At 37.0% G+C, this 13,134-nt stretch overlaps 1 protein-coding gene across 1 annotated transcript in view; it reads right to left on the bottom strand.

The window, feature by feature from the left end:
* HSD17B11 (hydroxysteroid (17-beta) dehydrogenase 11) overlaps positions 1-13,134 on the bottom strand; it is a 40,235-nt gene that overhangs the window by 17,371 nt on the left and 9,730 nt on the right. Inside the window, exons 2-4 of the mRNA XM_008569578.1 lie at positions 12,257-12,364; positions 7,279-7,410; positions 5,976-6,082 (exon numbers count right to left, since the gene is read on the bottom strand). Coding sequence (XP_008567800.1) covers positions 5,976-6,082; positions 7,279-7,410; positions 12,257-12,364 — 347 coding nt within the window. The remainder of the gene's footprint in view (positions 1-5,975; positions 6,083-7,278; positions 7,411-12,256; positions 12,365-13,134) is intronic.

Raw genomic sequence — 13,134 nt, 5'->3', positions numbered from 1 at the left:
GCCACCGGGCCGGCCCACCTTTTGTGAATTTTTAAAAGCTGTTCCTCTTCTCAAGCTATTTTGCTGCCATCTGCTAGAAAAATCATTCAAGTCTAAAAGGACCTGAATTTGAATACTATACTGTAGAATTGTGTAGTGCACAATCTGCACACCTGTGTGTGTCATCCCTCCTTTGAAGGTACTCAATGAGAACCTATATTCATGCCACAAACAACATCACTAATCACCAAAATAAATTTCTCACCCAAAGCATATCCTCTCTTGTTTTTCACTGCTGAACACTCAGTAGAGCAGAATCAAATTAGAAAGAGCCCCAAGAGCTAGCTACAGTGTTCACTGTGGCAAAGAAAAGGAGGAAGCATGAAAAGGCTCACAGCCCTGTGGGATTCTCTGATCCTCTCTGCTTACCTCACACCTGTGACTGAAGAGGCTGGCAGGGGAATGGAATGTTGTGTGGTAGCCTGGTAGCAGCACCTGTAACTATCTTCCATCAAGGAAGTGAANAGAAAGAGCCCCAAGAGCTAGCTACAGTGTTCACTGTGGCAAAGAAAAGGAGGAAGCATGAAAAGGCTCACAGCCCTGTGGGATTCTCTGATCCTCTCTGCTTACCTCACACCTGTGACTGAAGAGGCTGGCAGGGGAGTGGAATGTTGTGTGGTAGCCTGGTAGCAGCACCTGTAACTATCTTCCATCAAGGAAGTGAAATAAATGCCAAATTGTTTTAGCCCAAAGTATATTTCGGCCCAAAATATACTTTGATATATTTCAAGGTGGCTAATTCAAGGAGACTGGGAAAATAAGATTAGCTACAAGGCTGGGGTTTTTTTTGTGGAAAGAAATTTACATCTGTATGTGCAAATAACCAGGCTTCATCTGAGGCTCCTCCTTTGGCTACTATCTATTCTTTCTGAAGACAACTGGGAATTTACCTGAAGTTTTTTTTTTTTTTGGTGGGGTAGGGGAGGTGGCCTGGCTAGTCATTACAGGGATCCAAACCCTTGACCTTCGTTTTGTAACACCACACTGACTGACTGAGCTAACCAGTCAGACAGTCTCTGCCTTCTTTCTTTTTCACCTGTGATACCACCTCCCCCAAAGCTCCAGAGAAACCTGGTCTCAGGCCATTGTTCTGGGGCTTGTATCTCCCCCACCTTCTCTGTCTCATGAGCACTGGTATACAAGCTTTGCACTCCACTGGAAAACTGGGTAATTACTCTCTTGTGATTCTCCTGTGCATTGCACCTCACATCACATTAAAATAATAAAATTTGTTGTGCCTTTTTTCATATTAATTTAAAATTTTCAGAGATTTTTATTAATAAGGCTTCAGGGGTGAAGAGGAAGCTTGGCACCTGATGGAGTTTGGATATGCTGTCCCCTCCTAAACTCATGTGGAAATTTGATCTCCAATGTGGCAGTGTTGGAAACTGAGTCATGGGGGCAGATCCCTCATGAATGGATTAATGCTCTCCCTGGGGGGTGGGGGGGTGGAGATTAATGAGTGAGATCCCCTTCTATTAGGTCCGGCGAGAGCTAGTTGTTTAATAGACCCTGACACCTTCTCTCTCTCTCTTGCTTCCTCTCTCTTGCTTCCTCTCGCCATGTGATCTGCTTGTATCCGCTGGCTGCCTGCCACTTTCCACCATGAGTAGAAGCAGCCTGAGGCCTGCACCATGTGCAGCTGTCCCGGAATCGTAAGCCAAATAAACCTCTGTTCTTTATAAATCACCCAGTCTCAGGTATTCTGTTATAGCAACACAAAAATGGACTAACACAGCACATATACCATTTATGGCTGGGGGTTAATTGTGTAACTTAAAAAAGCTCTGAAAAAGACAATATGCAATCTGGACACCATAGGTCTGTTCTGTGTCTGCTTTAACAGTTATTTCACCTTTTTGTTGAAAATTCAATCCAAGTTTATATTTATTTTTAAAACAATTAGAAAACAAATATATGTTCAGAAAAAGGGAAGAAAGGAAGAGAGGAAAGAAGGAAAGAAGGGAGGAAGGAAATATTGATGAACAAAATAAAAAGCATTTGTCTTGTCACTACCTAAGAATAACTACTTTCTAGGTGTGGTTAGAGAAAAATAGTTTGGTATATATCCTTTTAAACTTTTCAAATGCAAGTTATATATACAGGTTGAGTATCCCTTATCCAAAATGCTTCAGACCAGAAGTGTTTTGGATTTCAGATTTTTTTTTCAGATTTGGAATATCTGCATAAACATAGGAGATGTATTGAGGATGGAACCCAAGTCTAAACACAAAGTTCATTTATGTTTATATACACATAGCCCGAAGGTAATTTTATATAATATTTTAAATAAATTTGTGCATGAAACAAAGCTGGAGTACACTAGTCATCAGAATGCAAAGGTGTTACTGTCTCGGCCACCCACGCAGACAATCTGTGGTTGTTTGGCATCACCAGCATTCCTGACTCTTAATTTATAAGCAATCGTTTTCTTAAACTTATTAACACATAGGTACTTGACAATAAAAAATGTGACATACCATAAATACAGAGAAAAACATGTGTTCAGGGTAACCAAGCAGCACAGTAGCATCAGCAGAAACCCGTTAGACAACAGCAACAGCAAACAGCAGCAGGTGTTCAGTCTCCACCTATGTTGCTGTGTTTTGATTAAAAGGTTACTGTACCTTTTATATTTACACTGTAAATATACTGTATTTTTTTTTTTTTTAGATGAGAAGAAACAACAGAAGCAGTTGATGGAACAGGAAGTTGGTCCTTTACGAATGAGGAGTCATTCTGCTGAGTGGCTGTTTAAAATGTTTCCTCCAGAGTCATCTGCCTCATTAACAATAGTTTTTGTTTTAGAAGTCTATCCTTGATTTTATAAACTGGCATGATTTCTTGTCCTGTTATGAATGCTCACTACTCTAGTCCTTCAATAAGCCCAGCACTCATTTTCAACATGTCTACTATATCCTTTCAAACTTTTCAAATGCAAGTTATATATACAGGTTGAGTATCCCTTATCCAAAATGCTTCAGACCAGAAGTGTTTTGGATTTCAGATTTTTTTTTCAGATTTGGAATATCTGCATAAACATAGGAGATGTATTGAGGATGGAACCCAAGTCTAAACACAAAGTTCATTTATGTTTATATACACATAGCCCGAAGGTAATTTTATATAATATTTTAAATAAATTTGTGCATGAAACAAAGCTGGAGTACACTAGCCATCAGAATGCAAAGGTGTTACTGTCTCGGCCACCCACGCAGACAATTTGTGGTTGTTTGGCATCACCAGCATTCCTGACTCTTAATTTATAAGCAATCGTTTTCTTACACTTATTAACACATAGGTACTTGACAATAAAAAATGTGATATACCATAAATACAGAGAAAAACATGTGTTCAGGGTAACCAAGCAGCACAGTAGCATCAGCAGAAACCCGTTAGACAACAGCAACAGCAAACAGCAGCAGGTGTTCAGTCTCCACCTATGTTGCTGTGTTTTGATTAAAAGGTTACTGTACCTTTTATATTTACACTGTAAATATACTGTATTTTTTTTTTTTTTTAGATGAGAAGAAACAACAGAAGCAGTTGATGGAACAGGAAGTTGGTCCTTTACGAATGAGGAGTCATTCTGCTGAGTGGCTGTTTAAAATGTTTCCTCCAGAGTCATCTGCCTCATTAACAATAGTTTTTGTTTTAGAAGTCTATCCTTGATTTTATAAACTGGCATGATTTCTTGTCCTGTTATGAATGCTCACTACTCTAGTCCTTCAATAAGCCCAGCACTCATTTTCAACATGTCTACTATAGGCACTTTTTCTGCAGTGTTCATGTCATCTTCATCATCCCTATTACAGATTGAGTATCCCTTATCTAAAATGCTTGGAACCAGAGGTATGGAATTTTCCACTTGTGTTGTGCTGGCACTCAAAAATTTTTGGATATTGGAGCATCTTGAATTTTGGATTTTTGGATTTAGGATGCTCACCTGTATATATGCCTTATATAAAAACAAATTACCTGCCTAGGCCTATATCTCTATATTTATACACATATGTATAGCTACATATACAACTATATCTATGTTGTTTTTGGAATTTAGATACTTAATTCCAAAACAGCCAATGGCAGAAAACAAGTTTGAGCATTATATGTATGCATATATATTTGAATAATTGCAATTTGACATTTTAAAAGTTATTATTTGCTAAAATATAGAAACAACCAAGAATTATTAGGGTGTGTGCAACCAGCAGAATCACCCTGGCTACAGTGGTCAGACTGATCGATTCTTTATAACCCAGTGGAGCACACCATTGCTGTGACCTGCTTGCTACAGCAAGTTCTTCAGTTATTACAATGGCAAAGTGTTTAAAATGGGTAACCATTGTTAAAAGAATAAATTTAGGCAATTAAATTTAATGAAGTTTAATTGAGCAAGGAAGAAAAGAAAGAAAGAGGGAAAAAAAAAAACAATTCACAAATCGGGCATCCCCTAGAGTCAGAGCAGATTCAAAGGGACTCTGCTATTCCTATGTGGTTGGTTAAGATTTATAGACAGAAAAAGGGAAGTGATATATGGAAAACAGAAGTGAGGTACAGAACAGATGAACTGCCTGCAATCGGCAGAGACTCAGCTATCATTTCAGAATCACACTTCTAAGATAGGTTTCAATCTGTTTACATACTAAGTTACGTCGCAGTTCCTACATGAGAGCTCAAGTCTAAAAGCCTGGAGGCTCTCAGGCCAAATTTTTGTTTTATTTAACATCATTAATTTTTTTAAAAAACAATTCCATCAGTTTGGATGCTTTTTATGTTTAGAATCCCAGATAATATGCTCTCTCTTTATCTTTTACACTCTGTTTTGTTTCCACTGATAACCAAAAGAATCTGCTATGACCAGATCAGCTACATTATAAAGTGCCTTGGGAGATCTGGGATAAGTCAGTAATCATGTCCACCTGTCCTGGAAAACTTTATCATGAGAACATTTTACTTAGAAGCTGCCATAATGGAGCCAAAAAGCCATACAATAACTTAGAATACTTCTTATTACCCTTACCCCAGATCCCTTGGAGGATGTAACATAGTAACAATCCCAAATCTGTACATCAGGTACCACCAGTAGAAAACCTGATGAAGGGGGCCGGCCCGGTGGTGCACTGCTACAGTGCGCCGCTTGGGAGCGTGGTGGCGCTCCCGCTGAGGGTTCGGATCCCACATACAGACCAGTTCCCGCTCACTCGCTGAGCGAGGTGCGGCCGCAACGCCAAGGGTTGCAATCCCATTGCCGGTCCCGGTCCGGTACGGGCGTGACACTGAGGGCTGCGATCCATTGCCGGACACGAAAAAAAAAAAAAAGACAAAAAAAAGGAAAAAAAAAAAGAAAACCTGATGAAGTAATAAGGTGGGGCTGTCTTTCTCTCTCTGTCCTTTGACCTTTTCCCCTTTTTGTGATTATAAAATGTTAAGCTCTGCTGGCCCTCTCTGGAACACATTTCTCAGGGTGATCTCATCTGATCTCATCTATCAGTCTCCCAAGCTGCAATCATCAGGTTGACTCAACAAATCTTTGGTATATGTATTTGGTCTCAGTTTCTTTTTTAGGTCAATGCCCCAGAATTTTACCCATTTTTGTTAATATTAAAAATTACTAATATTAATTTTTGTTCATGATAGAAAAATATTGTTCTTATTTTATAATTCCTTGCTGCTAAAAGGAATGAGAAATGCTTTAAGTAGTTGGTTTATATTGAATAAATCCCCTGCAGCCCCACTGGAATGGTCCTCTAGCTGAAATGTAGAAGAGGATTAACGGTTTGATAATGCTGTTATATAAGAAACTTTGTTTAACTCTCTGCCTATTTCAGCAGCTTCGAGATGGTTATCATTATAAAGGTAGTTTTCATTAAACAGGGTGAGATGTCTCATGAGTTTAGCATAGGAACCAATGAAGGAAACACATGTTCACATACCAATAAGCCAGTAAAAAGGGGACCACAGTATGCCCGGCTGCTGAAGCCACGGTGACAATATGGCCATGATTATTCTCCATCATTGCTGGAAGAAATGCCTTCGTAGTCTAGAAATAGTTTTCATTAAAAGAGAAAAAAACAAACAAACAAAAAAAAAAACATTGTATTTCTGATTCACAGACCCATTGGGAACATTTTTAAACAAAGGTATCTATTTTTAACATTGTTCCTGGTATAAATGAAAAAACCCTAAATTAACTGCCAAATGCAGCAACATAAGGCAACTGGATATGACGCCCACGTTAGAAAAACTAAGCAAAACAACAAATACTGAAAGCTGTGAGAATGCACCTCATTTAAATTGCTAACTTCTTATGTCCCCGACCTTCCACCCCCGTCACTGTTATCTGATATACTGAATAGGCATAATAATTTAGAGTTATCAAAAGAATTTACATTTAATGTGATATTGTCAGAAAATAGTTTGATTTTATCATCAATATACTGAATTTTTCAATACTGAAATAGTAATCTTCCAGCAATAACTAAGTGATTTATGCACTAAATATTTATTGAGTAACTACTATGTGCTAGGGATGCAGAAACAAATAAGAAAATATCCTACATTTTAACAAATATAGAAATACAAAGATAAATGAGAGTAACTTGGGAATATTAACATAAAATACTACCGCATTTTCACCAACTCTAATATTCTTTTGAAGTTAGTCATCCCAAACTCATATCCAAGAAAACTTCAAGGGACCTTTTTAAGAACTAGCTAACTGGGAAGTACTTGAAGAAGACTTCAGAAACACAAACACAATATATGTATATGTATATGTATACTATGTAGACCTTGAATGGTGAGGTTCATAATAAAGTTTGCAGTTTTAGGGCCAGGAAATAATGTAAGGCCTGAGTCCAATGAGAATCTAAAAGCACACTGGGTTCACCATTATAAGAATCACAGACGATTATTCAGATGGTCTCTAATCCTTTTATCTCTAAACAAGAACACATAGAGATGTAAGAACCTAGCTTAGAATCAAAACATATACACTCTTGAAGTTTATTATTATCATTAGCTAATTCATTATTATTATTAATATTCCTGGGGGGGAAGAAGGATTGGTGGAATTTTGGTCATAGCATGAAAAATGATCTCTTTGTGTAATGTTTTCCTGGTACCTGCAGAAAATTTTAACATAAATACTTTCTTATATCTGCTGAAAGCTCCACCTTAAACTTAATCTTTGGAGTTTCCAAAAGGGAATGTTTTTGTAAAAGAAATCATACTCACCCAAAAATGTGCAAGTACATTAACTTCAAAAGTCTTTTCAATCTGAGGGTCCTGTGTAGCAAATAAATCTGATGTGTAGACCACACCAGCATTATTTACTAAAATACTAACGTCTCCAATTTCTTTCTTCACCTTTAAAAATAAAAAATAATTAAATGAATAAATAAATATTCTTTAACAGGTATGAGGGTAGGTTTGCATGCAATGACTATTAAAGAAGTAGGTATTTTTTCTACTAGATGTGGAAAAATGTAGTTTTATAATCTATGTGCCCACCCACATGGGAAAAAAAGCCCCATTTTATTTTGGGTATTTATGTCCAAAACAGCTCTGCCTGCAAGTCTACTAGGTACAAATTTTTTTTGCAATTTAGTCCTTTGACTTTGCTCTTTTGGTTTTATATCAAGAGGCAGTTGGCAAAGCAGCAATTTTTAAATACTACTTCAAAAGGTATGCAAAATATATCCAAAGGAATGGAAATCATCATGTCGAAGGGATACCTGCACTCCCGTGTTCATTGCAGCTCTGTTTACAATAGCCAAGATAAGGAACCAACCTAAATGTCCATCGACAGACAATTGGATAAGGAAAATGTGGGATATATACACAATGGACTACTACTCAGCCATAAAAAAGAATGAAATTCTGCCATTTGCAGCAATATGGATGAGTCTAGAGAAGCTTATGTTAAGTGAAATAAGCCAGACAAGGAAAGAGAAATACCACATGGTCTCACTTATAAGTGGGTGCTAAGAAAGAAAGAAAGAAAGAAAGAAAAGACCTAAACAATTCCTTGAACTTCCAGAATATTAGAGATGGGGGTGAGGCGTGTGTGTGGGGGGATGTTTGGGGAGGGATAGGTTGGGTAAAGGGCATAAAGAAAAATGATTTGTAATAATAATATGCTTATAATAAATAATATTAAAAATAAATTAAAATTAAAAATGTATGCAAAAAAGTAAAATTAATTGGCAAATTTGGAGACTATTATGGAGAATTATGTAAAACTGATTACACTATTTTTTTTTTTCCCCTTTTTATCTTTTTTACTGACTGGTAACAGGATCGCAACCCTCGGTGTCGCACCTGCACTGGGGACCGGCAACGGGATCGCAACCCTCGGTGTTGTGCCCACACCACACTCAGCCAGTGAGCGGGAACCGGTCTCCACATGGGATCCGAACCCTCGGCGGGAGCGCCACCGCGCTCCCAAGCGGCTCACTCTCCAGTGTACCACCGGGCCGGCCCAAAACTGATTACACTATTAAGCTGGCCACATCTTCTATTTCTTTGTTTCTATTTCTTTATTTTCATGGGCAGTCCATGCTATCGCTCACCAATTGTTCTCCATTAGGTGGCGGTAGGCTCAGGGGTGAAGAGTGTGGGGTCTGTTCAGCCTTGAGTTGAGTCCTTGCTCAGCCACTATCTGTTGGACCCTGAACAAGTTACTTAACCTCTCAAAACTTCAATTCCTCCTCTGTAAAATAGATATTTTACAACTTCCTTATGAGTTGTTGTGGAACGAATGAAATAATGCACATAAAGGAGCTAGCTCTGTATCTGGTACACATAGTAAACTACTACTATCATTATATATCATGATTGCATATTCATTTATACCTGTCTACAAGTAACATGTTTGAGGGTTCTTTTCTTGACCTTCTGAGATGTTTATGAGGGTCTTAATATGGAAATATAAATAGGTAAATAATGTAAAAAATTCATATGTATGTTTTTCTTATATGTATGTGTGGTATATGTGCGTGTTTTCTCTTGATAATTAAGTGTACTTGGTATTGATTGAGAAGGAAATACATTTGAGAAAGTACATGGAAGGCTTTATGTGAGCTCTTCAGGCCAGATTTCAAAGGTTATTGCAGCTCTCATAGGTAAATATGTGTGGTATATGTGCGTGTTTTCTCTTGATAATTAAGTGTACTTGGTATTGATTGAGAAAGAAATACATTTGAGAAAGTACATGGAAGGCTTTATGTGAGCTCTTCAGGCCAGATTTCAAAGGTTATTGCAGCTCTCATAGGTAAAATGATTTCAGTCAAAGAAATATAAGCAAAAGAACAAGGCTAGCTGCCAAGAGCAATAGAAGACATCTATTAAATTGTACAGACTTTGTACTCAACAAAGAATAATTACAGGCAATATAATTTTTTCAAAGTAATTGTTTATCTTCTGGACTCTAATGTAGTCAGTAACAGTATCTTCAAATAAGAAAGATCATACAATCTAGATGCTTAAGCTCTACTTTTTGTAAGATTGGAGGTACCATAGTTCTAATGGCTAGCAATGCAAGAATATTTTATATGACATTTTTACAGTTCTTTGAGTACCTAAGCTTCTTGGGTGGATAGACCCTAGGGTCACAATGCATTTTGTTATATATTTTGTTCCAAATAAAAGCTAGCTTCCATTAATAGCGTTACCATTATTTAGAGATAGTGCTATGATGTGTTGGGGGACTGAGGCAAATAATCTATTAGAGGCTTTCACTATGTTATACATTTTACATGATTTCATTATTTATCTCATTTAATTCTCAAAACAATTCAATGAAGCAGCAATCTTATATGCCCACTTCAAAGATGAGAAACATGAAACATAGAATCGTTAAGTTTCTTACCCAAGGTCACATGGCTATTATAGGACGGAGTTGGGACTCTCCCAGATCTGTCTGACCTCAGAGCTCAAGACAAGCCATCCCAACCAGAAAGGAGGCTAGGGACAAAGGTCCATTACCACCCTAGTAGGGCAGCAGTATGCCATGCTGAAGGCTCAACAGTCAGATTTTATTTAATTAGGTAATATTTAAATTAGTAAACTGTCTAAGCTATTTGGCTCTGATCAAAACCATTTTGCCTATATCAACATCTCCAGCACAGTATGAAAATTGTTCAGAAAAATGCTCTGAAGTTATTGAGAAAAGCAGGACATTTTATGTGGCTGAATTGATGAAGCTGCTGTAATGCCTCTGAATTAATATAACTCTCAAAATATAAATAACTTTTTGATATTACCAAAGAATTTTCCCAGCCACTCTTGATCTTTCCTTCATCATTACCTATTATCTTTCTTGGGAGGTGAATGTCTGGTTTGCATATTTCCCAATAATGAAAGTAAGCTTGAGATTTTTTAATTGTTTAGGTGGCAAAATGGCCACATCAAAACAGCTATTTCAAAATATCTGATAATCACATGTCCTTGTGTATACTCTGTTTAAGCATATAGCCTTTGAACAATTTCAATAAAAACACTACAGTTAAAGTATCTGGAATGTGCTAAAATAATAACATTATCTTTTCCAGAACAGCCTATTCCCAAATGAATGCTTCCACTTGGATAACTAAAGATGTTGGGCTAGAAGATCCCCCTAACAATGACTAATAACAAAATTATATAGGTAATATTGGCAATTCTATCAAAACACTAATAACTAGTACTCACAAAGTCATTACTGTGGGCCAGTACTGTTCTAAGTATGTTAATAACCCTATGAGGTAGGTACTGCTGTGATCCCCATTTTATAGTTGAGTAAACTTAGACATAGAGAGATTAAGGAACTTGCTCAAGGTCACATAGCTACTATTAACTGGAAGAGCAGAATTTGAACCTAACAGCCCAGCTCCAGAGCCCATGGTCTTAAACACTATGCAATATGCTCATCTCTATGAAGTATAACCATTAAGTACAATAGTTATTGTTAAATAAGGATGTTTCTTCTTGCCTATAGGTATTGCTGTCACTGTACCCCGAGGAAAGCGATTGTCTCCAAGGAAAGCTATTTTCTCCAAGGAAAGCTATTTTCTACCCTTGGCCTGGGTAAATTCTAGTTATTCTTTTAACTTAGCTCAGGCCTTACCAATAACAAAGAATTATCAGTTAGAAATAAAAAACTAAAATTTAAAAATAGCCATTAAAAATGAACCCAAATCTAAAATTCCCTAAAGAATCTGAGTCAAGAGTCTTTATACTTACTGGTTGAATAATTCACATCTGGCTGAATCAGAATCTTTACACCTACTGAATCAGAATACCCAGGGGTGAGGTCTAGGAATGTGTATTTTATTTTTATTTATTTATTTTATTTTTTCTGTGACAAGTAGAATTTTATTTATTTATTTATTTTTATTTTACTTTATCAATATACAATATAGTTGATTTTCATGTCCCTTTACCAATTCCTCCTTTCTCCCTTCCTCCTCCCACCCCCCCATCAACATCATATCTGTTCACTTGTCTTAACAAGTTCAAGGAATTGTGATTGCTGTATCTTCTTCCCCCCCACTCCGTTTATTTGTTTGCATATTTATTTATTTATTTATTTTTAGCTCCCACAAATAAGTGAGAACATGTAGTAAGGAACATGTATTTTAAAGAATTTGCCCAGGTAATTCTGATGATCTTCCTTCCATTAAGGTATTTAGTTAACAGATACAAACGAGAATGCATTCAGAATGAAACCCCATTATATATAGCACATCTCAGTTGTATACAGAAGAGGCAAATAATGCTTGATAGATCTATCTACATTAAAACCTGATAAATAATAGGTTTATCCTAAGTTCCTAATACAATTCTTTGACTGGGATTCAGAATACTCTGAGTGATTCTTCAAGTGTCATCTAAGGATATTCATCTGTGTCAGAACCTTGGATGAGGTGAGGGTGTGTAGAGTGCTAAACATGGAGCTTCCTGGGCCCTGCCTTAGACCCGCTGAAAGAAAACCTCTGGGGGTGAAACCCAAGAGTGTGTATTTTTAACAGCTCCCTGGAAGGTTCCAGAACACACTAAAGTCTGAGAACATCAGTTCTAGGTTCTAGTTCTGGGTCTGCCACTAGCTAGTTGCATAACCTTGGGAAAATCACAACATTTCTCATTTACTTTATCTACATCATGAACAGACTGGGTCATCTCCAAAATACCTCCTAGTTGTAACATATGATTCTAACTAAATATAAAATTTCACCTTCTTTGCAGAGCTGTAAATATCTTCTCGGTTACTACAGTCTACCACAAAGGTATGAGCCTTGGCACCAAGTTTCCTGCATTCAGCAGCTGTTTCCTCAATTCCATGCTAGGAAAAGCAACAAAGAGGGCAAGAGAACAAAATAAATGACATGAGTATATTATATCAGGTGGAAAATATAATTAAAGATAGATTCTTTGAACTTGAACTGGGCAAGAATTAACTGACACACATTTTTAGCAGAGATATAGGCATATTTTGCTTTCAGTACTTTCACTAGCTTCTTTTATTTGGAACTGAATTTAAAGCAAGCTTTTTAAAAAAAGAAACATCTTAAAATACTAGCTTTACATTTATAAATTTTATATACTGTGTAAACATATGTATTTGTATGTATTCTTACCAGGCTTTAAAAAATATAATCTTAAGCTATTTTCCCATGTCATTAAAAACTATTCATGACATCAACTTACTGGCTGCACAATAAGTAAGTAATGAGTTAACTATAGTTCTTTTACTCATTTATTCCTCCAACATTTTAATGTGTAGGTCATATTCACCAAGCTTAGAAGAAGCTTGTAGGCACAAATATGAATGAGACTTTATTACTCCATTTCTGTTGCTTACAACAAAATACCTGGCACTGGGTAATTCACAAGAAAACAAAATTTATTGCTTACAGTTTCAGTGGTTGGGAAGTCCAAAGTCCAGGGAACACACCTGGTGATGGTCTTCTTGATGGTGGTGACAGTGACCCAGGGGTCTCCCAGGGCAGAAAATGTTGGAGCAGAGAGAGAGAGTCTCTCACATGCTCTCTTTTTAAAGCCCTCAGAACCACACCCCTGACCACCATTATTAATCCATTCATTATGGCATGG

The sequence above is a fragment of the Galeopterus variegatus genome, unplaced genomic scaffold (assembly GCF_000696425.1).
Source record: "Galeopterus variegatus unplaced genomic scaffold, G_variegatus-3.0.2 Scaffold513, whole genome shotgun sequence".
Classification (NCBI taxonomy): domain Eukaryota; kingdom Metazoa; phylum Chordata; class Mammalia; order Dermoptera; family Cynocephalidae; genus Galeopterus; species Galeopterus variegatus.
This window is presented reverse-complemented; position numbering and strand designations above follow the sequence as displayed.